This window comes from Melanotaenia boesemani, chromosome 6 (genome assembly GCF_017639745.1).
Source record: "Melanotaenia boesemani isolate fMelBoe1 chromosome 6, fMelBoe1.pri, whole genome shotgun sequence".
NCBI lineage: Eukaryota > Metazoa > Chordata > Actinopteri > Atheriniformes > Melanotaeniidae > Melanotaenia > Melanotaenia boesemani.
Genome location: NC_055687.1, coordinates 7,985,429 through 8,013,035, shown reverse-complemented (window position 1 = coordinate 8,013,035; position 27,607 = coordinate 7,985,429). Strand labels below are relative to the sequence as shown.

Here is a 27,607-nt window from a genome sequence, read left to right as displayed (position 1 = left end):
AGATCAGTCTAAATTTATGGTGAAAATCAATATAAACGGTCCATTACAGAAACTATTATTCTATAATTTTTCTTTTTTATCAATATTTTTTTTGTTTGCTTTACAAACCCAGAATATTAAACAGCTGAATAAAATAATTTTGCAACATAACTGATTTGTTTTGTTTTTAATAAAAAACATAGGTTAATAAAGATCCTTCAAGAGTCTCAATTCCATATTTTTTGTCAATGACTGTAATCTTACTATTCATACCAATAACTATGCATGATTTTTTAAAATTGTGAATAAACACCTATTTGTTACAACCTGGATCATGGACCACATGATAAGGACACTGAAAAGGCTTAAAAATATAATAAAATATATGTAGAATATAGTCATTCGACTAAAACAGTGAAATTTTGAGGCTACAACATATTTGTGAGTAAATGACACAAGCCAACTCTGCTTGTCACTGCAAGTTAGTTTCATTGCAGCGGAGTAGAACACAGAAATATGTAATCATCCAAGTGCTTTAGGTACTCTGTAGACAAAAATTAAGCTTCTTGTACTGTAAATTGGGAGTTTATTTACTCTTCACAGATCAGAGGATACGACTGTGTGTAGTTTCTTAAAAGATCAACAGAGGGCGCTATGAGCCTTGATATTAAGTGGACATGATGTGACCATAAAATATACACAACTACAGACCATGAAACTCAATATTATCACCGGTGATGAAAAAAAAAACCAAAACTCAGCTTTGTTAAACTGCATACACGCAATTTTAATAAACAAACACTGACATATGAAATGTTTAGTGATATTAAAAATGAAAGTGACACCAAAGATGATCTTATTTACATAAAATAGTCAAATTCCAGTACATGAGACATGGACATGAAAATGAGGAAAATCATATCATATATATTTCACAGTAAAACATTTGAAGAGTATGTAAAAACTGGCAGTTTTGGAAAATGTTGGCACATTTATGGTAGGCACACTTGAGCTTTCATTCTACCCCGGATGTTTGCTTAGCTACTTATCAAGCATAAAGCTCACTTAACTTCCTGATACAAGTTTTAATACAGTGTCCCTGTTACTATTAGGCTCTATTGGATACTGGATGTTAGAAATGAACCTTTTGCTGTGTTTTTCAACCACATTTCCATATTCTGGTGGAATCCTTTTAAACGTTACCTAACTCTCCAGAGCTGTGTTTTATTTTAGATTTTGGGTGGTTTTCCTCAGCTGTTCATACAGTTTTATATAACCAGGTTGCCAACATACTCAATGACAGTATTCACATGCTGATGCTTGGTTTCACCTTCTTCATTAGCTTAACTAGTTCATTAACAACATAGCATGAGAATGCTATTCCCTTTGCTGACATATATTTCACCTGATTTTATCACTACAGAACAAAGCAGAAGTGACTGGACCAGAGCATCTTCTTCATAAGCTTAACCTGCTAATTAGCATAAGTTAGCATGGGAATGTCATATCTATTGCTGACATTTGTCCACTAAAAATGCCATTTAAAAAAAAAGTTGATCTGATCACTACAGAACAAAGTTGAAGTGTTTGGACCAAAGCACATTCTTCATTAGGTTACTAGCTAATTAGCATAGCATGGAAATGCTATTTCCTTTGCTGACATTTGTTCAATAAAAATTTGTGCACCTTCCTCTTTAGCTTAACTGGTTATTTAGCATAACTTGTTGATTAGAATAACATAGTATGGGAATGTCAATTGCTTCGGCAACATGTGGCCATTAAAAATGCTTTTCTTTTTTAAAATAAAAGTGGGGGGAAAGGGAATAATAATATATTTTACCTGATGATATCACTACAAAAAAAGGTAGAAGTGTTTGGACTATAGCACTAGAACGTAACACTAGCACAGTGCAGCAATGGAGAAGACCAGTTTCTTCTAAAAATGTTCACATAATCATCATTAAACATCAACAAATATACCTTTTCAGTATATAAACGACTTCCATATCCACAAATGGCAGACAGAAATTCTTCATAACAATCTGGAATAATTTCTTTTTTCATGGATTAAGTTTAAGGAGATGATAAAGTTGTGTATTATTATTAGTTGACTAACAGTGCCATAACTCTTTCACTTTCCATTATCTGGAAATCTGACATTCACTGAGCAACAAAGTGATACATACAACACTATTTTAATGTTTTCATTTGTTACTTACATTTTCCTGCTTCCTCTATCAACTCAGCTACATTAGTGTGGGTAAGTTTTTGCATTTCCCTTTTCCTCTCACACATGTACCAGTAAGTTTTGACAAAATATTATTAAAAAAAAACTATAGAAAAAAAAAATATGTTTCTTCTCTGCCTATAACTAAAGCTAAATATTTTATTTAATGAGGTAAAATTAATCCAAGTGGTAACTCATGCAAGTATAAATAGAGTAAAAACCAAGTACAGGAAGGAAAGGCTGAGAGTGATTCTCAGTGGTTATGAGGTGCTTTTGACCATGTTGCAGGTGAACAGAAACCAAGATTAAGATATTTATTACTGCATAAATCTAACTTTTTCCGCTCCTTTGAAACAGGATTTGAGCTCACAGAAGCTAGCCTCTCTTTAACCTGCAAAGTTAACGTGATGGCTAAAATCTCCTTTTTAAATATGGAGATCAATCTCTTGGATCACTGGACCATAACTGAGGTAAAACACTAATGACCCTCTGAACTGCATCTGCACTTTATACTGTTAGTGATCTCTCTCAGAAAGAAAAAAAAGTCCTTTGTGCAGCTTCAAAGTGAGAAACTAGAGGAGTCCATGTGCTGAGAGGGGATGCTGTGTGTGTGCTGACTAGTCTCCAGGCTCTGCAAATCTTCCAGCATCTCCTCGATCAGTGGAGGCATGGAGCCTGGGATCTCCATCTTTAGCGTCACCACTCGCTCGGCTCCTGTGGGGATGGGCACAGGCATGTATTGATACAAATTACTACTACAGTAGCAGACACCTCCAGTGTGAGAGCTGGATGGTACATCCTGACCTTTAGCACTGATGCTGCGTAGGTCAGTGATCTTCATGAGGGCCTTGGGGAACATGAGGGGCATGCTGGGCCGTCGTTTACGTGAATAGATCTTCAGCGCCTCCAGCAGTGGCTCTTGCAGCACCTCAACCTTAGATGGCTCCTCCAAGTCCTGCCGGTCTGTTCAGACCAAGAGAAGGAAGAAAATAAACATTTCAGATCTATTTTTCCTCTCCACAAGGGGAGCTGCTGATGTCGCTACAAGACAAACTCAGTACCTCCAGAGACGAGGCAGATGGCGCTAAGGAGCCCGCTTTCCGTTTCATCCATCTCCAGGGGCAGCAGCTGCCCTGCAAAGGTGAAAACCTGATCTGTCAGTGGTCCGAATCCTGCGTTGTGGATCTGGGTGCGGGTCAGAGTTAGCCCATCAGAGAAGGTCATGGTGTCTTGGTCAGGAGTGTAGCGAGTGCAAATCCTCAAGATCTGAAGGAGGAAATAACACAAGGGAAGAAGAAAGATTTTTTTTTAAAGATGTTCCAGTTGTTTGACCGTTCTCTGTCATGGCATTTCAACTTGTACAAAACTTAATACTTTGCACATCAGTTCATTAATGCTCGTTTATCATTATTTCACATCTGTTTTTTGTATCTATTCTTAAAAACTTAGATTTGATCTTTTTTTTTTAATTTATTTATTCTTAACGTATTTATCACTCATTGTGGTATTATATGGAGCTGCTGCAACACAACAGTTTCCTGTAAAGGATCACAAAGGTATAAATCTTTGACTCGTCATAAAAATAAAAAATGAAACTTTTTTAAGGCTGATAGTTGGTATTTCAAGATGTGTGGAAATTTATTGATCCCAAGATGCATTGCAATGCCACAATTGATGACTCTGCACTGAATGAGAGACAGAACATAACGAAAAGTTTTCAGCCTTTTTAAAAAAATGTTATAGTTAAGGTGATTAGCCATCCCTTAGTTATGCTTAGATAGGTTTAGATTAGGGACGTCCCATGTGCACTTTTTTCCCTTTTCATCTCTCTATTTTTTATTTTCATATTTAAACTTATGACAGTATTGGCACCATTAACTTGGATTTCTCTTCTTCTCTCTCAGAAGGTCTTCCTGCCGGTTGATCTCTCCTTCCAGTCCTCTCCACCCCAACCAGTCTATGCATATGGCGGCCTTCCCACTTCTGCTGGAGGTTTTTCTTTCCTGTGAGAAGTAAGTTTTTTTCTTTCCACTGTTGCTTACCGGCTTGTGCATGTTCAGGATGGGAGATTAAATTGACGACACGATTCAATACAATCTGTTGGTTTCCTCAAATAGACTATTATTTTTTTATGAATTGACTTGTACAAACACAGTGACTATAAGTTAGACTAATGTTGATTCGTTTTAATTGGATCACATGGAGTTGGCTTGAATTGATTATGTCTGTAAGAAGCCTTGAGATGACTTAGTTGTGAATTGGTGCTATACAAATAAAGCTGAACTGAACTGAAGTTTGTTAGATGTGAAGCTTCCCATCCACTGAAATGTGAATCATGAGTTATAATAATAAACTAAGTCAACATTACATGTAGGGTGAGGGTGTAGCAGACATCTAGGAAAATTTTAGGATGAAATGAACTTACCAGAAAGGACGAACCACATGACACATACAGTGTGCTTAATAAATACTGTATATCTCACAAACTGTAAGGAATCTTCACTCTGACCCATAGTGTGCAACCTTAAGGAAAACAACCAACTCGACTAATCGGCCAATAATTAATGAGATGCTGGAAGAGAATAACCAAATCTGGGCTAAATTTTATCTGTAACTTTCAGCAGTTGACGAAACTCAATCATAAATCATAAACTTTACAGAAACATATAGAAGATTCTGTAAGAAAAGCTTGTTGAGAAGCCATTACATGGGATTTATGGACCTTTGGGGTGACTGACTTGTAGGATTATTGGAGCTGCATCTGAAACAAGTAATAATTCACACTTCTAGAGTTTCATATTTTTAGTTAAAGACACATTACGTAACTTTCCAACCTTAAAACGCTGCATTCTGGACTTGTTTTATGGCACAGTCACATCTATATTGTGCATTTCTGGAGGCATTGCTGCCCAGCAGCGTCCCAAGGCTGAGAAAGCGCAATATACAACTTTTTAATCTGGGACACCACGTGACGTTGCAGCTGAGTTCCGCTTCACATGCTAGCAAGAGGATATAAACACACCGGCCGTTTTGAACGTACGCTGTGACTGATTCAGCAAAGAAACACAAGAAGACGTTATTGAAGGAAAAGAGGAAAAGAAAGAGAGAAGGGGACAGAATAAGAATCGAGATAAGACTGACTGGAAAGAGCTAACAGCACAGGTGAGATGCAAGATGGATGATGAATTAGCCGTTGATAGGGGCCCATCGCTATAAAAGTTCTGTTGTGTGTCTTTAACTCCTAACTCATTGGGCTTCTACTTAAATATCTTGTGTAATGTTTCACAAAGACTCCTGCCTGGGGTTATTTTTTCCATTATGTTACCTGTAAATAATGTTTCCAGTGGAATCATTTAACCATCAGCACTCAGTCAGCCTTGTTTACGTGAATTATCCCCAATGGTGAGTTATACATACAAACACAGAAATGATCCAGTGCTCTCGCCTTTTTATTGCAATATGAGATAAGTAAGTAAGTTGCAAAAACAAAGTCGAGACACAGAGAATTTCACATATGAAGAGGTTAGGATGTGATTTAGTGTAAGAATGAAATGCAACATAGCTCTTCACTGCAGACAGACTCTCCACTAAGATTGCAGCCATTTGAATAAATTACTCAACACAGATGGTGGTAATTACAGAGAGACCTGGCAGTGACTGACAGTTCAGAGGGAGTGAGGAAGACGCTGAATAAAACATGCGGCTCCCTGCCTGAGCTGTCTGTCAGTTCATCTTGAAATGAACGTCAAGTGAAAACGTGGTGAAAGGCAGCTGAGTACATATGGACCTACCAGGATGTCAAGGCACGCAGCTTTGAGCAGGGTGATCTGGTCAGCGATGGTCAGGCCGGTAAAACCAGGCACTCGTTTGGCAAACTCCACCACCTTGACGATGCACTTGGTAGCGAGCTCGCTAAACTTGTCCCAGAGACCGAGGTCCAGCTGGATCCTGTGGTCTGAGCTAGAGTTCTGGGTGGAGAAGAAAACATGAAGAACGTCTCGGTGTTGGAGCTTAATGCTTTCCAAAGACAACAAAACATCAAAAACATGTTTGATGCAAATTAGCTGCAAGGTTAACTTTACATTTTGTAATTTTAACTTGTGTTTATTAATATGAAATTGTCCATTTCAAATAAATGAAAAAAAACATGCTTTCATTGTTAGATAACACTGACTGGTACTGGTTGTGTTTGCGTCTGAATTTGCTCCCAGTAAAATCCCAAGTCCACAAACAGTGGCAGAGCCTTCAGCTATCAGGCTCCTTTCTTATGGAACCAGTCTGATGCCAGGCTGTTTTTAAAACTAGACTTACATTTTACTTCTTTTAGCAGCTTTTGCTTAACCTACTTTTATACCCACATTTGTTTTACTATGACATTTTTTCTTAATTTAATTTTCTAAATGTATTCATATTCCATTGTTGTGCTATTTAAGTGAAAGAATGAATAATAATGCTGACTAACAAACTGTAAACAATGAAGATAGACACAGTTTACCTGGTAAACATGTCAACATTCAACCCATATTAAGCACTAATTTACAGCTTTTTTAAAGCCATACCTTTTAAACACTTCATCATTGTGTTATTTAGTGCTAGACAGGAGATGAATTTAAGAATTTCTGCACTATTTTGCTGAAAATGTCTGCTTGATAAATCAGCAATCAGGTTTATTAGACTTCTTCAAAATGATCAAAACTGTAGATGGAGCACCTTAAAGCTGAATGAGAACTGCCGCCCTAAACACTGCTGATCTTTCCAACAGATAATAAACTAAATCAGCTATTAACAAACTGTTAGAATAAATGCAGTTGTTTATTTTCTGGATAACCATCTTAATTATATTTATTAATTTGTAGGATGAAGGAGGTATTAGATGCATTTCTAAAACAGAAAGATCTATTTCCAAAAGCTATTGACTGTAATAGTTTTCAAACAAATATTTGCTCTTTATTTGCTTTTTGCTCCACAAAGAGTTCTTCCAGAATTTAGAAATGGAGAGGATTGAATGGCTTGCCATTAATCCAGACCTCAACCCACTGAACAACTGCAGGATCAGCTTGGGAGTGCCCACACAATCATGCTGGTTGACCTTCAAACGCTTGCACTTAAATGTGTGTTATCCCACAGCAAAATGTGACCCGGCTGTTGACCCATGGCTCAGGTGGTAATACAGGTCATCTAATGACCAGAAGGTTGACAATTCGAATCCCACTCCCTCAGTTATCTGTTGTTGTGTCCTTGGGTAAGACACTTCACCCTCCTTGCCTCCAGTGTTGACATTGCTGGTGTATGAATGTGTATGGATGTTTCAGTGGTGGTCAGAGGTGGCATTAGCTGCCACATATCCATCAGTCTGCCCCAGGGCAGCTTACATGTAGCTTACCATCACCAAGTATGATTGCGGAGTGGATGAATAACGGATCCAGATTAAGTGCTTTGAGTGCCGTTAGCAATAAAGCGCAATAGAAGGAGGAGGACGTACCAAGCTGTTGTGGCTACATATGGATCTTCCACATGACAGTGATGTCCCTGACACTGTTATATGAATAAAGTGGAAAAATGGCTGAAATGTGTTGTTTTTTTCATTTTACTTTAGAAGAGTAAAATCATTCAATCTGCCAAGAAACTCTTTCTGCAGAAGGACAATTCTTACAAGTTAGACCTCGCCGTGAATGTGTAATACGGCTTTCCAACAATGTATAATACAACGCCATTTGTTTTTTTAAAAGGGCAGAAATAATTAAACAAAAACAAATTTCATTGCTTTCTGTTGTACTGCAATGTTTCTAGCCTTTCTTGTACTTTTTATTGCTGTATGTAAAAACTGTTCTTTTTTTTTAGAGGCACCAGTGATGAGATTTGCTGAAAGCTGCATATGAACCTGGACCTGCCCCTGGACTCAACTTAAGATTTTAATATAACATTATCAATTTCAGCTCACTTTTGTTAAAATATTGATGATAGTTGCTTTAAAATAACAGAACACCGCTACAAATATTAGCTCAGTTAGGAACTGTTCAATACTGGATTTTTAAAATCTGCATTAAAACCATGACTCACGTTACGTAAGAAAAGGTTTTGAAACTCCATAAATATTCTGTAAAGTCAGATCAGGATTTTACTTTTTCTTTTAACCTCACGTCAGCTAGCATATAATTTTTGTGTTTTATTTCCGGGTTTCTAATACACGTGTCCAAACATCGATCAAGCCCAACAACTTATCAAACAGCATGATTGTGATGTTATATAACTAAAATATTTTTACAAGGATACGGCAGAACGTTATGTCATCATGTTTAGTAGTAACTCATCATTACCAGGAAGTTTTAGTCATGAAGAGACGAGTAGGTTTTTCCCCTGTTAGGAGCGGATGTGCATAACTGCATGAACACAACCTGTAAATGGGTGTTTACTTCAGGTAACAACAGAAATTTCCTGTTCAAATTCCTAAGAAAAATTATCACAAAGAAACTTTCCAAAGCTTTCCAGGTGTTTGGATCTGTTGACTGACATGCTGCAAATACTTGTGTAGATTTCCATTTGATTTTTGCACATTTTTGACTCTAAAAAGGAATATTTTGATAAACACAAGATCAAAAATAGAATTTCCAGATATGTTTTTTATTTGCGTTTCAACTAAAAAACCTTGATACATTAAAAACTACAAAGATGGCCAAGGAGGAGAGCGGCTGTGTGTCATACTGGATGTCTGTGGGTCGATTCAAGACTTCTCCAGACCACACTAAAAACATTTAAAACACTTAAAAACACGTTGTGCTCAACTTAGTTACATTTTAGTTAAAGAATATTCCCTTATTTATTAAACATTTTTCAAGCGTAAAGTGCTTTAAAAGTTTAAGAAGATAAGAAAATGGCTAATTAAAAGCAGATAGTTTATTCAACTCACTACATACTTTTGCTTTTTTATATTCCTTGTACACTGTATATTGACCAACTTCCTGTCATGAATTAAATCTGGTTATACATTTTATTGATGCTTTTTTTTTGTTTATTTTGTTTTACGATATTAATGTCTTTGTTGTACTTGGTTGGTTGCTGGTCTTGTTTAGCATTTGCAAACGACCGGTCAGGTGACATCAGGAGAAAATCTCTTCTGTGGTGTGGCTGTGAATTACTAACGCACAGCAACGAGATGATGAAGTTGTGACCACCGCTCTGGGTTAAGGGCCTTGCTCAGGGGCCCAAAGTGGTTTACTAGCATGGCCACGATTCCATAATTACAAAAAATGGCCACCAGTAGTCATTTTGGCCACAACATTTAAACCTCAATTAATTCCCTTTATAAGTATACAGCTAAATTAATATTTATTATAATCCAATAAGTTTTACAAGAAAACTATAAAGCAACAATTGTAGCCTCATTTGTCACAGAAATATACAAAATCGAATTGCGTCGCCCATTTGTAATTAATGAAAATGAACTGGGGTGGAGGACCCTAAAGTGAGAGACCACACAGACAACATGACACAACTAATAACATACGCTATATGAAGACAAGAATATTACTATTATATCTGCACTATTTACTATGATTCTAAAACAGCTATTTAAAAGTCCCAGCCATCACAGTTCATGTCTCTTCTCCCACATCAACTCCTGCACATGGCTTTTCAACATGTGCAGCAGTGGTCTGCGTTTTTTTCTTCTTCTCCAGTTTCTCCGCACCTGGCACCACCTCCTTTCAGGAGTCTGCTGTACCTTCAGATTGTGCTGCAGTCCATGTTGTTCCGCCTCCCTTGCTGGCTTTTTCCGCCATAAACTCTGCTCTAAATTCCTCTGCCAGCTGCTGCAGAAACTTCCTTTGAGCTGTTTGGTTGTCAGAGTACTTCTTAAAGATGATGTGGGTATTTATTCTTACAACATCCAGTTTGTTATAAAATACAGTACTGATTTATCTCGCGTATCTTTACAGAATATTTCCACATCATTTGGTCCTGAACGGAAACTAAAAATACAACAGCACAAAGTCCTCTGCAGTCAAAAATGGTAAATGGACTTGTACTTATGTAGTGCTTTTTTTATTCAGCTTGACCACTCAAAGTGCTTTACACTGCATGTCACATTCACACATTCACACACACTCATACCCAAAATGATTTTATTTGACAACGTTATTGAATATGCAAATTTCCAACCAGACTGCCCTGGCCATTGTAGCATTGACTCCCAAATGCTCCCCATGCATTGAAATTTGTGGGATTTGTAGTTTTTTGGGGGGAAAAAAACACAGTGGAATGGCGTACCTGGTGTCCGTCTGTGTTTGTTGTTTCGTAGCAGACTGGTCAGTTAGACCAGGGGTCACCGACCCTGGTCAACTTGGCCAAGTGTTCTACAGATTTTCGATGTTTCCCTGCTGCAACACACCTGATTTAAATTAAATGGTTCTTCAACAGCTTGTTGTCAAATTATCTGCAAGCCTGTTAGTGACTCATTAATTTGAGTCAGGTGTGTTGAAGCAGGGAAACACTGAAAAACTGCAGGATGATGGCCCAAGAGGTCCAGAGATGGTTATCCCTGAGTTGGCAAACCCAGCAAGCTCAGTTGGAGAATTATAACTTATCCCAAGATTAAAATTAAACTAAATTAAACGTGTAAATTAAATAAATTCCCTCCCATAACTAATGCATGACTTTACTATCTCGTTCCCATGTATTAGCAATCCATGGACACGACTTAGTAATGTGTGATCACAGATCAATATATTTTCTATTGATGTCACCAGACCGGCACCACATGCAAGTATAAAGAAAATAAGATAGTCAAAACCATCAGTTATTTGCAAAAAATTAATACACTTCTTTTACCATTCAGTGTTCTCTAAGGGGTAATTATGTTGTTAAACTCTAAATAAAAAACATCTTGTCTATATAAAGGCTCCTTTTCTAAGGTCGTTGCTGCAGACAGTAAAGACCTGCTGTTCTGAGGAAGCTTCTGACTGAAGATGCTGTTATTATTACCAGTATTCATTCATATTTTACAAGTGTTGAACTATCTGACTAACTTAAAAAAATCAAGTTTCTAAAGCAGTTAAAAAAAAATTGTTGACCATTTTCTTGGACAACACCAACCAGGTGTTCTCAGTTTGTAAACGTGGATCCGTCCACTCTAATGAGTCTGGCATTGTAACATGAATCAGCAGTTTCCTGATAGAGAAAGGAATCGGTCTGATGAGCCCTGTGGGAGGACTATTCAACAGCCAATCAGAAACATCAGCACGAATAACGCTATTGTCTAGCTGACAGAACTGGTTTGTAAGACCATTGTTTTCTAGCAACTGGTTAGAGGATCAAATGCCCTCCCCCACAGAGAATGGTTAGTGGAGATTAAAGATAGAAACACAGCATACAATTCTGTGAGATATATTAGGAAACAACCATTTATAACTAAGTCTCTCACCTTGTTTACAGCTTGCAAATACTTATTGACTGATCTCAGCTGGAGTAAATAACACCCACAGTGAGAATCTAATCTGTTGACTGGATATCAGGGTTTGGTTATTTATTAACTAATTGTTTTCCTCTGCTGTCTGCTGATGTTCCCTGTACTGAATGTTGTGTTTACAGACATTTATTATTCAAACAATGATCTACAAGAGCAGGCTTGTGTTCAGCCACTGCTCCACTGAGTGCTGACCTTTGAGTAACCAGGCAGCGTCTGAATAATGATCAGATCTGAAGGGCTTTAAATGCCACTGCCTTGCAATCCTTCCCTGTTACGGATCACAGCAGTCACTCCAACATTTCCCATTTAACCAGCATGATCCCAAAGGTGGAAAACTCTGTATCTACAACATTCATTTTTATATGTTGCAACTCACTGTGGTATATTTTCCCAGCTGGCAAAGGGAAGGGAAGGTCTCTCTGTGAGCCCTGCAAATCTTCTCCACAATCAGGCCGAGCTCGGCCGTCAACTCGTACGTCTCCATGATGGTCATCTTCACCGCCTCTTGTTTCCCCTTCCTCCTGTTTCTGTCGTTTCTCACCGCTGGGTGACAAGGACGATGCATGTCATAGGATGTCGAGAAAAATGAAACATAACAGTTATTTTCATGAAGTCATTACATACTATTAGAAACACAGTTTCTAACCTCTTAAAAACCAGTTATTTTCACCTAAAATGCTTTTAAAAGACTTGTAGTGGATCAAATATTTTACTGGACTGTTTTTACTGGACCCTTGCTGATGTAACAGGACCATTATTGTTGCAGTATCATCTGCAACTGAAGTACATTATGGCTTCATAGGTAAATTGCATTGGCGACTGGCCTGAAATAAATGTTTAGTGAATCTACAGTTATGACTGTAGCCTGGAACAGTGTACATAACTCTCATCTCAAGAATCTTAGATTTGTAATGGTGTATAACATGTGGAGGTGCTTGGAAGGCAGACTGAGTAAAATACATATTTATTTGTCATGTCATGCACATGAAACGTCTTGTACCAACAGGTTAATGAAGTTTTACATTTTTCTGTCATTGACCTTTGATTTTAATTCATGCTGCATCTTTAAACATTTAAGTAATGTTGTATAAACTGAAGTTTAAAGTAGATAATTTAAAATATGGTAAAAGCAAATGTAGTTTTGTTCCTTGCTGGAAAAGAATACATTACTGTTATTGTTTGGTATTTTTATTGAAAGAAGCATGTATCTTATTTTCCCTTAAAAGATTATGACTGGCTAGAATCGTCCAGCCACACTGATTGACTTAGAGCTCTGAATACAAACTTAGGCTTTTCCAGGATTGTTTCTGATTGTGTGTGTGTCTGTGTGTGTGTCAGCCTAACAACCTGACAGTAACAACTCAGGAGGTCACAGTTCCCTTTAAAGTTGTAGTCTAGCAAATTATCAATTAAAATCAATGAACACACACACACAAAAAAAAAAAAAAAAAAAAAAAAAAAAAAAAAAAAAATATATATATATATATATACATACATTGTGGTAGCAAACACAAACTATCAAATCACTCAATTCTCCTGAACAGCTTTACACACCCGGCATGAATGACGTTATTGTTCCTTGATATAAATAGACTGGCACCAATCCCATGCCTGTAGGCATTTTTAGATTCTTATCCGTTCAGTGACAGAATCAGGGAGCCATCTGATTGGTCCTAAGCTCATTCTGCAGTATAAGCAAGTCAAAGTATGCAGCCAGAGTCACACCAAACTAATTACAGCAACAAGATAAATGATCATTTATGCAGCTGGTCAGCATAAATGAGTAATTCTTTTAAATGGAATTAAGGTGCATGCTCTAGAAGACTGGAAATGCGTTTCTTTACATCCAAGGTTTTTATCAGAAGGTCACTCCACCCTGTATTCAACAGAGATGAGTGGTTTTTGTAGCATTCAAACTATTTTCTGGCGAAGCATGGTTTTATATGAAAGCAGTTGGCGGTGATCTGTGTGGGTCATCAGTACAGGAAGCATGTGAAGCCGCCTAACCAGGTTAGTCTTTCATAATGGGCTTGAGTAACGGTGTCAACACGTTTCAGAGCATCCCACTGACTTGGCTCAGGCAGCTACACACATGTCAGGGGAGCTCCAGATTACGCAACACCTCAGGCTCTGCCTTCTTCCCTGCCACAACGCCCCCTATCCTTCTTTTCCTCCTCCTCCTCTGGATGTCCTACATTCAGACGTCATTGTGTAAACACTCCAAGTTAAGATCGTGTTACACACTGACCGAAGAAGCTAGCAGGCGGTTACATAGCATACATCTGCCTGATACATGTGATGTATTTATGTAATGCGTTTGTGTCTGAATGTGGACGAGCAACAATGAGAACATGTGGCTGGGTGGATCCTCCACTGCTGCCTGGTTGCCACCCCCCTGATCATTTAACATAAAACACATTCTCAGTTATCTAGGTCACTGCATTGCTGGGTAGTACAAAGGTTGAATTAGTTTCCATTGTGCAGCGGGGCGCTAGAGTGCTGTTAGACTCCTGCATGAGTCTTTTAGAAATAAATATTGGGAGGTCTTATTTAACTTTAAACATGAAGCTTAATGTTTGTCTGCTTCTAACTAATCTAATTGTCTGAAATTTAACAAGTTATGTGGCTAATCTTATAAATTAATATTAGAAATATTATTTAGTCGGAAAACAGAGAGCAAAGGACGTGGTTGTAGTATTCAGTTCTGAATATTGCCTTTAGCTCTTTTTTTTTGGCTGCATTCAGCCACAATAACCTCCACTAAAAGACGACAGGACCAATTGTCTGGTGCCTGCCAGGCTAAGCCCGGGGCAAATGCTCCACAGGCTTCTTACTGTTCTGGATGTTCTGTAATAATTAGGCCACTCAGATGAATGTTTGAACACTTTTAGCAGGCCACAGTGTCTCAGTCAGATGAGTCTGTTCAGCTTTTAGCTGAGTAGACTGTTCAGATTATATAAGACTGAACTGTGACAGTGCTGCAGGGGGTGGGGGTTGAAGGAAACACATTCTTTGGGTGAATGAAATGATCCTTCAGGCTGGAAAAGATGAATATCTGTAGAGTTAAAAGGAGTTAATAAAAAAGAGGGCACATTTGTTCATCCTTACAATGGATGTTAATTTAGTGTCCCGACAAATGCAAAGGGTTTGAGTGCTTCTTTCTTGTTTAAAGAAAAGTAGTTGTCCGACATTTCTTCCAAGAGATTTGATGGCTTAAGATATTTCTTTAAGATATTTCTTACAAGAGGGTTATATAGGTTTACAGTGTAGACTGACTTGCAGATTTGCAATTTATATACAATAATTCTGAATAAAGCAATGCCTACAGGGGCACCAGCAGAAGTCTTCCTCATGTAATAAATAGGTCATATTATTATACTGAGATGTTCCCCTTCCTTCAGGGCTTTATAGACTTCTGAGTTTAAAAGCTCTGTTAAGTTACAAAAGCCACAAGCTACACCAAATGGTGCTCACAAAGCCCTGTTTCCATCAAGGAGTCTGGCTCAGTATGGGATGGTTTGGCACGGTTTGGAACATTAAACCCTGATCTCTGAACCCCGATCTGTTAATTTTACACGACCAACTGTACCCTGTTTGAAACTGTTATCAGTTGCACCAACATTCTTAGTCGATCACCAATAAATCATAAACAAACAACACGTGCAATCTGTTGGCATGGAATTTTGCGATCTTTATCGGGGATCTTAGTAAATCAGGGCCGGTATGTTCAAACATGGCACTGTTCCCACTTTGTGGCAGTGGTGATTCTTTCGACCAATCAATGGATTGCAGTGTGTCAAGCCTGACTCTTTAGGGTCAGATTGGTAAGATTAGAACATAGGTGCCCAAAACGTAGGATGGCTTGGATTGATATTCTAGCACCCTTCCCAGTTTTGGCTTGTGGAAACAAAAAAATACATACTGCACCCTCCCAAGCTGGACGTTTTGGTGGAAATGAGGCTTAAAGGTACAGTGTGTAAGAATTACCGACATCTAGCGTTAAGATGGCCATAAAAACTTTAAATACCAAGCACAGAGTGGATGGTGGCCGTCAGTGGCCAAAATTCTTCCAGACAAACATGTTTTCATCTGTGAGTGGATCCAGTGACCTCAGATGAAGCAATGACTGCACTACAGGTAACTACTTCAACATCGTGTACATGTGTACTGTCTTCTTCTATGTGCTTTTTTAAAGGCGTTACTTATCCCAAACAGTGCTCTAGCGCCTACGAAACAAAGCCAGGACAGAAGGTTCTCACTTCACACACAGAGTTCTTTGTCCATTAGGAGACACCGTAGTACAAATGGTGGCACATGCATGGCAGCTGTCATGTATGTGGACACACGGCAAGTAGATCTAAATGATTAATTCTAAAAGAATCAAAACACAACAGTTGTTTTAGTAAAGTGACTGGATACCAAAAGAAACACAGTTTTTCATGATATATTAATTTTTTTGTCATTGACCTTTGATTTTTTTAATTTTTTTTAGGTTTTGTTTCCCCAGACAATTCAATGTGTAGAATTGGTGCTGGGGTTTGCATGGTAAAAAAAAGAAGCTAATTCTGATTGATTTAGCACAGCAAATGAATGCACAAGAAAAGATATAGATATGCACTATTTACAAGAAAGTAACAAATGTTTAACTAATCTTTCATTTTGTTCTGCTGACCTAAACATATATATCTATTGTTTTAAAACATGCTTCTGCCTGTGCAAAAAACCAAAATAAAAAAAACAAAAATAATTCACATATATAGATCATGCAGAGCTTTGAATACGCTCTTGTATCTGACTTTCTTTGACATTTGAAGGCATTATTCACTCATTATCCATTACCTAATATTTATCATCTAGAGCCACATTCTATTGATTCATTAATTGTGTCATAATGTCCTCATTAATTCACTTTTTCCAACTGCAGGTAAATCATTTTATGCACTGCCATAATCTAGTTTAGTTTGTTGTGGAAGTCATTTGATCTTGACACAGAGTTTATTCAATCAGCCCCTGGACACTCAGGCACTTACACTCTTTGGACATTCCCACAGCAAAGCACCTCTGCAGGCGGCAGTACTGACAGCGGTTCCTGGTGATCTTGTTGATGATGCAGTTTCGGTCACGGTGACAGGTGTACACCATGTTTTTCTGCACGCTGCGGCGGAAAAAGCCCTGCAGGAACACACCGAGGAGGAAGATAAATGATATTAATGATTTAAGCTACAAGAATAGAAAAGTGATCTTCAGTGAACCTACAACACAAATCTGAAGTGGTAATCATTTTACCTGAAAAGACCACAATGACCTGACCCTGTAAATACAGATTTGTAAATGTGGGAACACTGTAAATGCCTTTCAAACTGAAATAAAAATATATGTAAAGACCAATGTATGTTGACATATACATACATGCTCCTGCCCTAAATAAGTAAATATATATATATATATATATATATATATATATATATAAGCAATATTTGTGTAAAAAAGAAAAAATGCCTTGATGATGTAAAATAACCTGTAATTACATGAGAAAACACTAAAAAATAAGATTGATGTGGGTGATCAAGCAAGTGATGTGTGTCCTGTGAGTTGCTTTTGTGCTTTTAATGGCTTATTTTTAATAAAGTAAAAGGTAAAACTACGGATTATTTAAAAAAAATTAGGCTCTTCTGTTTACCCCACCATACAACAATCAGTAGTTTCCGCTACATGAAAACATGTCACATTTATTGTTGTCAGAGCAGTTTCTTATTCTTTAACGTCAAAGTAAAGCAACTCAGTTAAATTTAACAGTAATGTTGCCGACATACAAATATTCTGTTGACATTATTCAGTGAAAACCACTTTGTTCTTAATGTGTTCCCACTAACTTCAGGTTTAGTTCAAAACTGGAGGGATTGGCTTAAGATTAGTCTTGTTTTATGTAGATTTGTCCTACATAATGTATTCTGCTATCTCCTTTCCTCAAAATAATTGCTGAGTAACAGCACATTTATGTGCAAACATGTAAAAAGTCTTGTTTAGATGAGAAAAGATTAGCACTAGCGCCGTTTTGGCTAGGTCTGCTGTTGAAATGGAGTCAAAATATAAATTGTCACACAGTTTTTCGGTCCACACAATAATATTACAGTTGAAATCAGTGAAAATCTTTAATCTGGATGCTGTTTTCCAAAAAAAAGTCAATTTTTTTACCCACCGCTATGTTAGAATGTGGGTAAAATGCACAAATACATGATAAAAAGTGGTTTTCAAAATGGTCGTGTTGGTAAGTTTAAGGGTACAGAGAAAAACAAACAAGCAAACAAACAAACAAACAAAAAAAAAAAAGGATAGAAATCAGAAAAACAAAATCAGAAAACAACAAAAATGTAATATAAAAAATACAATTATCTGCTGTTAAATTCCAGAAAAGGGACTGTTTACAAAATAAACTGCCCTCCAGGTTTTTGAGAGTCAGGTAATCTGAGCATTACCTAATCACATGACCCAACACAATATAATAAATTGTTAAAATGTTTTAATATGATCACATTTACTTAGTATAACTGGTGAACTTTAACATGAGGTTCAGAGCTGATCTCAAACATCTCAAAAATATAAAATGCTACATTTTCAAAGCCTCACACACTCAACATGCAGCTACTGATTGCATAAAAGTATGACTGATAGACCACGTTCCACATATACAGCTTTTACAGCCTAACAGAGGCTGTACTGGGAAGAGGGACTTGATATGTTACCTTGCAGCCCTCGCAGGCGCTGACTCCATAGTGGTAGCCTGAGGACTTGTCTTGACACACAAAGCAGGGCTTGTAAGTACGAGGAGGTGGAGGTGGGGAGGGGGGGCTGGCGAACAGGTCATCTGAGCTGGAGCTGGAGTTGGAGCTCTGGCTTTCCACAGCTGCAACACACAACATGGCACCACACAGCAATGATAAACAAGCACGCCAAGGAGAAAGACCATGTAGCATTTTGATTTATTTGGAAGGATGTCAAGTCAATGATTAAATCACCATGCTTGTCAGTCTGCCTGGAAATAATGCTGCATTCAGTGACATTTAGGATTTCCAATGTCCTACAAAGAAGAGTCAAAGAAAAATTCTACAAGAAGTCAGATCTGCTAACTGTAATCTCAGTAAAAAAAAAGAGGCTAAATTTCCCAAGAGGAGCAGCCAATAAAGTCAAGGTAAAATAAAATATAATTTGTAGTTTGTAGCAAATTACCAAAGGAAATATGATGAAAGTCATATTTAATCCCTAATTTGTTCAAATAAGCAGAGGTTGATGATTGATTTGGAGTTTGGACTTCCCACTTGCATTGAACACTGACTGCACTAAAGTTTGAATGAAAGGGGAATAGATGGAACAATCATTTAAGTATTTCTTTTAGATTTTAAAATTAGGCTTAGCAGTTTCAATAAGGAAGAAGACAGAGTTTCTCTAATTTTTTGTCTTTTCTTTTATGGTGTATTTGGAGTATTCCTTCAGATCTATTTTCTTTATCATTTCAACCTTTTATTTAATGTCAAAATAATCCCAATGATTTTTCATTTCTCTGCTCTCAACCATATAGTCTTTTGGCGCCAGTTCTCTGAGTAAGTCCTCGATCGTTAAAGTCAGAGTAAAGTCATTTAACTTATTTCAATCAAGAGTTAAACAACAATGTGATAGTTGATCAAATTTTTATTAGTTTTCTGCTCAGGATTTTCAGGGTGGTCATGAAATCAAAGCTCGGAGATGCTGCCCCGGAACGATACACCATAATGTTTATAAATAAGCCTACTTCAGTGCATTAGCCTCAGGAGAGCTAACGTGCTATCTAGCTGCACATCCAACTAGCTAGCGAACTACTGTGCCTTCAAAGTAATTAATCCTCCCTGGATGCCAGAATTTTCAGAACATCAGCTTTACTTTTCAACACTGTATGTCTCATATTAGATACATACAGTTTCTGAGACCTTTTGCATCACTTTCTGGTAAAAACTTTGCTCAAAACCCTGTTGCACATAATCTGATACGTGTCATCTGCTCCCTGGTGGATATCTTTTGCACAACAATAAGTTTTACATATCACACTGTAACAAATTGTAAATATTCAAAAGTTATATTTTCAAATTATTTTTTTTACATTTTGTTAAAGAGTCAAAGATTTCACATCGTAAAATTAGAATTTTCTCCCCAGTTTTATTTTTTTTGGGGTCTGACTTTAAGGGGTTAAACTGTAGAGGAGTATCAAAGATGACGGAAAACTGGATGAAATCAGTGAAAAGTGAAGTGGATCTACAGCACTGCAGATGTTGGAGTTAAGCCTCAGGCTCAAATAATCTAATTTAAGTGCAGTGGACTAAAGTTTTTGACTCAAAAGTCTTCAGTTGTTACAGGACTGAATGAGCAGGGAGGTTAGAAGGTTATGGACCAACAGACTGCAGTTAAGAACAACTACAGTCTGTAGCTGCTTTGTAGAACAATTTTGTGCAAGGTTAAAATCATCCCCAACATCTGCCTAATATTTTGTCTGACAGTTTTACATATTTTCACCAGAAACATCAAGAATTGACTGATATACTGCAGCCAGTTTATCACAGATTAAATCCCTCCTTCTGCTGCTAGCATGTTATATCAACTAAGACTTGCATTTTTAGCAAAATATGTCCACCATGGGAATTTATTTTATGGTTTAATGTTATTAACATTGTCCACAGCAAGAATCTAAATAAAATATTTAATTCCTGTAGTGGGAATTTATTATTTCATTGGTAAAATACTTTTGTTTGGTTAAAAAATGAAACGTGCTCCATTTGACCTTTTAGTTTTGTTCATTTCAGCTGGTCTGAGATCTGTCAACCAGTGTCAACTTCTATGTCAATTAAACTGGTGCAATAACATGTAAGGTGAAACAAATAACCACCAGCTCCAGAAATATTCATCTGCAGAAAATGTGGAGTTGAGTCACACAGATATTGTTTTTTTTTGTTGTTGTTGTTGTTGTTTTTTTTACAACATATTGGATTCCCACTTAATCTGAGGATGCATTATTAAGTCTGCAAAGACCCTGAATTCTAGCTTTAGTGTAGTGTTTGTTTGCTCAAACTGTAGGATCAGCCTCTAAAATCGTCTCAGTGCATTTAAAATCCTCATAACCAAATATTAAACATATCTGTCCACCTAAAATTAAAAAATAGCACAACTATAGTGAGTTTCAATGCTGAAACATTTCTTTACTATAATAGTAACACATAAGATATACTTCATATAACTCTATAAAATAAACATATCACTGAATAAGTGTTCAAGTATTATGATTTACCCTTTCATTTACTCAAATTATCTTAAACAAATTCTAATAATTAAACACACTTGCCAAAAAAAGAAAAAAAAAAAAAAGAAAAAACAGGTCTAGTTTTGTAGAGGAATCAGATTTCAGCTCTTTTGTTTTGTTGCCATGGTTCTTCTGCCACGTTTTTCCAATTGTTGCTATGTTTCTTCTTCGTTTTGTTAGATCATCTTTGATCACGACAGATTTACAGTTTGGAGGACTTGATTCGAGATCAGTTGTGGGACAGCATCGTTATGTGATGAGATTTTTGGAGCACACCACACACAGTACGATCAGTTACTCCTGATGAGGTACATTTTCTTTCTCCCTTTTCATTTCTTTGTGTTACCTTTTCCATTACTTTTCACCATTTGTTAGCCTAACAAAACCAAATTTAACCAGGCACCAACCAGACAATTTTCACCACCCTGCTTTCAACTGTCTCTCAACAGATGTCATACTAAGGTTTACCAAAAACACGTACTACGATGTTTAGGCAATTTAAAGCAAGAAAGAATTCAGCATAACAGCCAACAGCTTGTTAAACAATCAGTGTTTTAACAGCAACAACTCAGAAATAGACTGGCTGGATATAACTAAAGAGACACAACTAAAGCTAAGCCTAAGACTGATAAATATCAACAACTGACATTTAATGAAAAAACATGAGCCTCTCATGAAACCCATCTGTAAAACAATAAATCTTTCATAGTGAGTTGGATTTTCTGTTTATTCATTCATTTTCTAAACCGCTTATTTTAATTCAGGGTCACGAGGAAGCTGAAGCCTATCCCAGCAATTAGCAGGTGAGATGCAGGATACACCCGAGACAGGTCACCAGTCCATCACAGGGATTTAATATTTGTTATATGGAGCTTGCTGTGTTAGATTGTTTTTCCTTGCACACTGACAGGAATTTTATGTAAATCTACTCTAATCTTATCAGCCTTTATCTCTGATCCTGAAGCTGTGACACACAGAGACTCCTGCCCCCGACACACAGAGACTCCTGCCCCCATCAAAGCACACAAACAGCTCTGTTTGCACATGCGAAAGTTAAGGATGTAAACCCTGAGATCAGACCGCACACTGTTAACACAAAATGTGAAGTTTCTTTTTTTATGTAGCTGTTTAATTTGCAGGTGGAGAGATGGAAAGTCACCAATTTCAGCTTCTTCCAGCTGAGTTTCACTTGTCAATCCATCACAGCACTCTCTCCTGCTCTGAATCTGATTTCTAGGAGAGATTTGGTCCAGTGTGTGGGGCTTGCTCAGCTACCCTGTTGGCTCTCTGATCACTTCCACCGCTCCGACCCTGACAGAAAACGAAGAAAGCTGTTTTGAAAAGGAGACAAAACGAGAAAAATTGCTCATCTCCATCCCCTTGAACCCGCGGCCTCTGGTTGAACCTGAAATCGTCGGGTCAAACGAGGAAACCCCCATAAGGCTGATGGTTTCCCCAGCGCAAAACAATGCAGGAGCATGCCTCAAGCCAAACTGACTGATGAGAGGGAGGATGAAGGGACAGAACGTGTGTGTGGCAGAGCGGCCTAAGTAATTTGGTCGAGGAAAGGGGGGAAACAGTTGCCCCCATCCCAATTTAGGTGGTGTTGTATGATGAATGCCACAATGCATTGTGTGAGTTAGTCAACAGAGAAGAGAGGAAAAGATTTTGGAAAGTCAGAAGACTTCCTGCACATGTCATCTGTAATTTCATTTGTGGTTGTTTGTCATTACTTTGCTAAGCAAAAATAAAGGATTTAGATGAATATTTTCCGCTTTCTCTTAATCTATCCCCATTATTATAATCATTTTATGTTTTTACTTTTCTATTATCCTTTATTTCATTTGCTTTGGTCACTTTAATTGTTGCATTTATAGATTGATTGCTTGAGATGGCAGATAATACAGAAAAATTTAGACCAAGTTGAAAGCAAAAGCACTTTCAAAGCTTCTGCAGAGTGAAGATTTCTTGATTTTTTAAATATATTCTATATACAAGCTAAATGATTATAATGAATCTTCAAACAAATCATGTCTGAAAACACCAACACGGAGAGAAGCAAAAAGGGTGTTTTGATATTTTACAGATCAAATGATAAATAAAGATTTCAAATTTTTTTTTTTTCCCCCTGAAATAACTACTTGTTAATTTATTTATTTATGGGAGGCTAAAGGCCCATTTATGCTTGATGTACATGATGGATATGCAGACTGATGGACAGTTTGTTCATCTCCTGCGTCGGTTAGCCTCATAATTTGGTTAGTTTTCACTGATTTTAGCTAACCATCTCTTGACGCAGAAGATGGAGCAATACCACCGGAAATTGTAGGGGCAGCGTTGAGCAGAATAGCTGACATGCGACCAGTGAAAGAGACAAACCAGAGAAGAAGAGGATTGAGAAGGGAAAAAAGCAGCAAAAGAAGAATAAAGACAAGCACAACAACTGTAGAACTTGCACAAGCTTTTTATGCGAGTGTTTAGGGTGTGTTGGGTGGTTGGAAAAAATTTTTTATCGCGATACCTTACCACCACCAGTAAACTCTGAACTCAGCACTGCCCACAAGTGGAGGAACTGACTTAACCATGGCAACGCAAAAGATGCATGGAGATATGAGGACATATGACAACGTTTAAAACAGACGTCCATATTTACGTATGTAACGGAGCATAAATGGGCCTTTATTCCGCTGATAGTATAATTAAATACAATAAGACTACATAATGTGGTTTTTTAAGTTATTCAGCTTCTAACACTTTCAAACCCAAATACATTTAATTTGAATAAAAATTAAATTTTTCATATCCAACAGGCTGTAACACAAAACTTTTTATTGTGTTTGCATGAAAAAAAGATTAAGACTACAGCTCCAATTTGCTTTCAGCAAATAGTTAAAGCAAAATTGGATTTTTTTAAAAACATTTATTTATGGCTAATTTTGTCTTTTGTGCTTAAAAACCTGCTTTTGACTCCTACTGGCAAAATAAAACAGAAACCAAAGCAGTTTGTCTTTTATGTTTGCACAATAAAATTGAATTACATCAAGTTCTTTTGCATATATTAGATGCATTTTAAATAAAGTAACTTTTTCCTCCAAAAGCCTCTCAAATTAACTTATTTTAATAAGTGTTTGGATCAAAAAGGGAAACCTCTGATGAATAAATGCAAGTTCATGCAGCACAACTTCCTCACATCTTTTACATCATATATTAGAATATCGGTCCTTGTGAGTTTTCTGAGGGGAAAATTGTCTTTGCTGTGAATTCTTTTTATTTCTTAAATGATAACCTGATGCTTTACTTCTACTAGTGGCAAGTCTGGCTCTCCTCTAACCTGCTGAGCTGGTGACCGTCCAATGAACCCGCGGTGACCCCAAACTGACCGGCTCTTCCCCGTCCCAAACACAGACCACCACCACACGGGCACGAGCTGCTCTGAGCTCACACACAACACTGTTTTCAGCTCTCTTCATATCATTTATCTGTTGAAAAGAAAACTCCTGACAAGCTTCACAGTATCTACATAAAGAGTGCAGAACGTACAATAGATTAAACTTTACTTTAACCCCCCATTTAGCATTTAAAAGCAGCAGGTATTATTTAGGTACTATTCTTTTGCCCTGTTAGAATTTTATTGTATATTTTTAATACTGTATGTTTTTTTTTAAATCACTGCCTATTATGGAATTTGGACAGCTGCTATCTTGGCGAGGGCTCCCTTGAAAAAGATTTTTTAATTTCATGGGACTTACCTGGTAAAATAAAGGCTAAATAAATATTTTAAAATAAAGGTAGCTGTTTGAGTGAAGGCTTGCAAACACACTCCGATGTAGCTGCAAAACACACACGTTTATTAATGAAAGCTTGTTTCATAATGCACATAATTGGTTCCATTTGCGCACATCTGCATTATAGTGTTGTATAAAGCATGTAATGCAAATTAATGTGGATGGGGGGAAGTGTTTGCTTCAAGTTTTGATGAAAATTCATATAAACAACCAGGAAATCAGAGCTGCACCACTAGGACATATGAAGGTTAATTCCCCTTGACTCATGAATACAAATCCCTGAGCAATAATGCAGATTACAAATCATATTTCACCTTTTTTATTTGGAAATCTTATTGTTTAAATAAAATCCTTTGACAGTGTATTACATATTTCATTTATTCATTTTCCTATATTAATATGTTAAATTATTTTATTATTTCTAATCCATTTCAGTTGTCACCATTTTTTTAAATCTATTTGACTGATTTTTATCTATGTTTATTAGGCCCAGGCTATATACAACAGACAGTAAATCTTATTTATTATTAACTTATATAAAATAACATTTAAATATAATTTCTTTAAATAATCCTGGGGATTAAACTGTACTGGTATTTCCACCTATGCAAAAATCAGAAGGCTGCCACAGACTAGGTAAGCTGCGCCCACATGTTTATTTTTACACCGGTGCAAAGATGGTTGTTATGATGCAGTTCAGACCCTGACCTTAAATGTAAATTCAATTCATGAAGTTAGAAGCAGGGCATTGACTCATGACATTTACAAAGCAACACGGACGCTTTTAAGGGTTTAAAGTGCTGACACACATCAGACCAGAGGCCATGTGGGACAAATTTATAGCCTTTGATTTTGGGTCAAACGATGTCAATAAAGTTGCTTGATCTGACTAAACACAATTGATTTCTCTTGGGGGAAAATGCAGATATTTGCAAATGTTAGTCATTAAGGCAGAGCCTTTGTATTTTCTGCACCATCACTTCGCGCATCAATAGTTTTCACCTACATTGAGAGCAGCGATGCTCCTGCCAGTCCGACTCGATCAGCTCCGGGAAGAAAGCTGCCAAATCCTGCTCCTGTTCCTGCTCCTGCAGTGTGCAGGCAGGGCTGGAAGTAGAGTATAAGTCTATGATTTCTCCGGGACCGAAAACTTGAAATTCCATGAAGTCAAACATGATGTGGTCTGAGTATTTCTGCAGATTTTGTCCGCATGAAAAATCCTTCAAAAAGTGGCAAAATTTCCCTTGCTTGCACTGCTGTACTTAATAGGTCACAATCGGATGTTTAACAGCAAAGCATGTCTGGATGATGGGCGTGTGCGCGCAGGAACAAACCTATATTTCCAACCGCCGGTCATCAACTGTGCGTGTTGGCGCGCAGCCAGCAGATTGTAATCCCAGCAGTCCAACACATCCAGGTCCGCAGGTTGTTTTGCATAACAAAGTTTTTTTGCAGGACTTCTTAATCTTATCTGTTCTTTATTGACAAATGTTTCAACTCAACCTGCTTCATACTAGTTATGTCACAGCGAGCGATGGTGTTACCTAATGTATGCGGCTGAACTCTCCGTGAACCTCCTCCGCTGTTGCCCTTCACATGACCCAGCCGCTGTCTGACATCATCATCAGGGCTGGAAACCAGTGCCAAGAGTTCTTCAATTACCAATGCTGAGTGGAAAATAGAAAAGTAACTTTGCTTCAGTTCAGATGAAACGTTTCGATAAGTATTTAATAAAGTTTAAGAATTTTGCAACATCAAAAAGTTTGGTACCACCCGCGGTGGCATTCTTAGATGTTGAGATGCAGCAGAAAAATAACCCGTGACTACATTACCCATAATGCACAACAAACGAGCATAATTGTTTTATAGGTGTTATTTTAAACCTGCAATTAGAAGCAGGTGAGTGTAGAATATATATATATATATATATATATATATATATATATATATATATATATATATAGTTCCTGTTTCTAGTATATTTTGTCATGACAGAAGTTGAAAAGTACAGGTGTGTACAAGTGTTTCAATGAGCTAATATTAGCTAATTGGCTAACAGGAAAACAGCACAGAAGCTAAACTATTTTAAAAATTTGTCATAAATTCGCTCATTTTATTAGCACTACATCCTTTATACTTCCTAAGTATGAAAAAACTATTTTCAAATTAATAAAAAAGAAAGATTAAATAACTTGCAGTCAAGCCTTATAATATTTTCTTCAATTTCTTAAAAATCCTTTAATCATTGTTTATTTAACACAAAGTAAACATCTTGTAAGAGAACTGAACAGCACACGTGGGATCCCTTGTGTGTGCTGGAAAAAAAGCCAAAGGCAAATTAAAAGAGCCTTAATATTGATGTATGTTTCTGCCTAAACATACTTTTAATGGCTCGGATAGAAAAGAAATGCAGAATCACCTCCAACAGGGCATTTCAAAGAGGAAAAGGAGAAGAATGTGGATCTGGTTTAGATTAAAGAAACAAGGTCAACTTTCCTATAAGATGAAGGTGGAAGCATCCCTTACACTGCAGAGTGACATTTATTAGCTGCAAGCAAAAATATCACTATCATTCTTTCATGTTGCTCATCTTTTGCTTAAGACAGCTGTAAATCACAGTTACCTTTAATGGTTGACAGTTTCACTTCAAACTGAACAACAAATGATGAATGTTTTAAGTTTGTTATTTTATCAAACAATACTGTTTATGTGTTGCCAAGTAAAATAATCATCTTAAATAGTTGGGATCAAATACAGCAGGGGACTAACTATTTCATTTTAAAGTCTCCACTGTACATGTTTATTTAAAGAATCTTTATATGAAGCTTTAG

At 37.1% G+C, this 27,607-nt stretch overlaps 1 protein-coding gene and 1 long non-coding RNA gene across 2 annotated transcripts; both read right to left on the bottom strand.

The window, feature by feature from the left end:
• Nucleotides 1–553: 553 nt before the first annotated feature.
• Nucleotides 554–1,663, bottom strand: LOC121642357. The gene is made up of 2 exons (XR_006010870.1): nt 1,598–1,663; nt 554–1,450 (listed from the first exon to the last, which is right to left on the bottom strand). It is a non-coding gene; the product is annotated as an uncharacterized LOC121642357 (long non-coding RNA).
• A 92-nt stretch (nt 1,664–1,755) lies between these two features.
• LOC121642356 (retinoic acid receptor beta-like) lies at nt 1,756–26,241 on the bottom strand. The gene is made up of 8 exons (XM_041989059.1): nt 25,783–26,241; nt 18,413–18,573; nt 16,700–16,841; nt 12,046–12,212; nt 5,998–6,174; nt 3,268–3,472; nt 3,011–3,169; nt 1,756–2,920 (listed from the first exon to the last, which is right to left on the bottom strand). Exons 1-8 carry the CDS (start codon nt 25,949–25,951, stop codon nt 2,766–2,768), a joined length of 1,335 nt encoding a protein of 444 aa, XP_041844993.1. The 5' UTR covers nt 25,952–26,241; the 3' UTR covers nt 1,756–2,765.
• Between the last annotated feature and the right edge of the window lie 1,366 nt (nt 26,242–27,607).

Coding starts and splice junctions, on each gene's coding strand:
- LOC121642356 (XM_041989059.1), bottom strand. CDS start 25,951: ATGTTTGACTTCATGGAATTTCAAGTTTTCGGTCCCGGAGAAATCATA. Junction 18,574..25,782: donor GGAGCATCGCTGCTCTCAAT/GTAGGTGAAAAC, acceptor TGTGTGTTGCAG/CTGTGGAAAGCCAGAGCTCC. Junction 3,473..5,997: donor CTGCGTGCCTTGACATCCTG/GTAGGTCCATAT, acceptor TTCCTCCTTCAG/ATCTTGAGGATTTGCACTCG.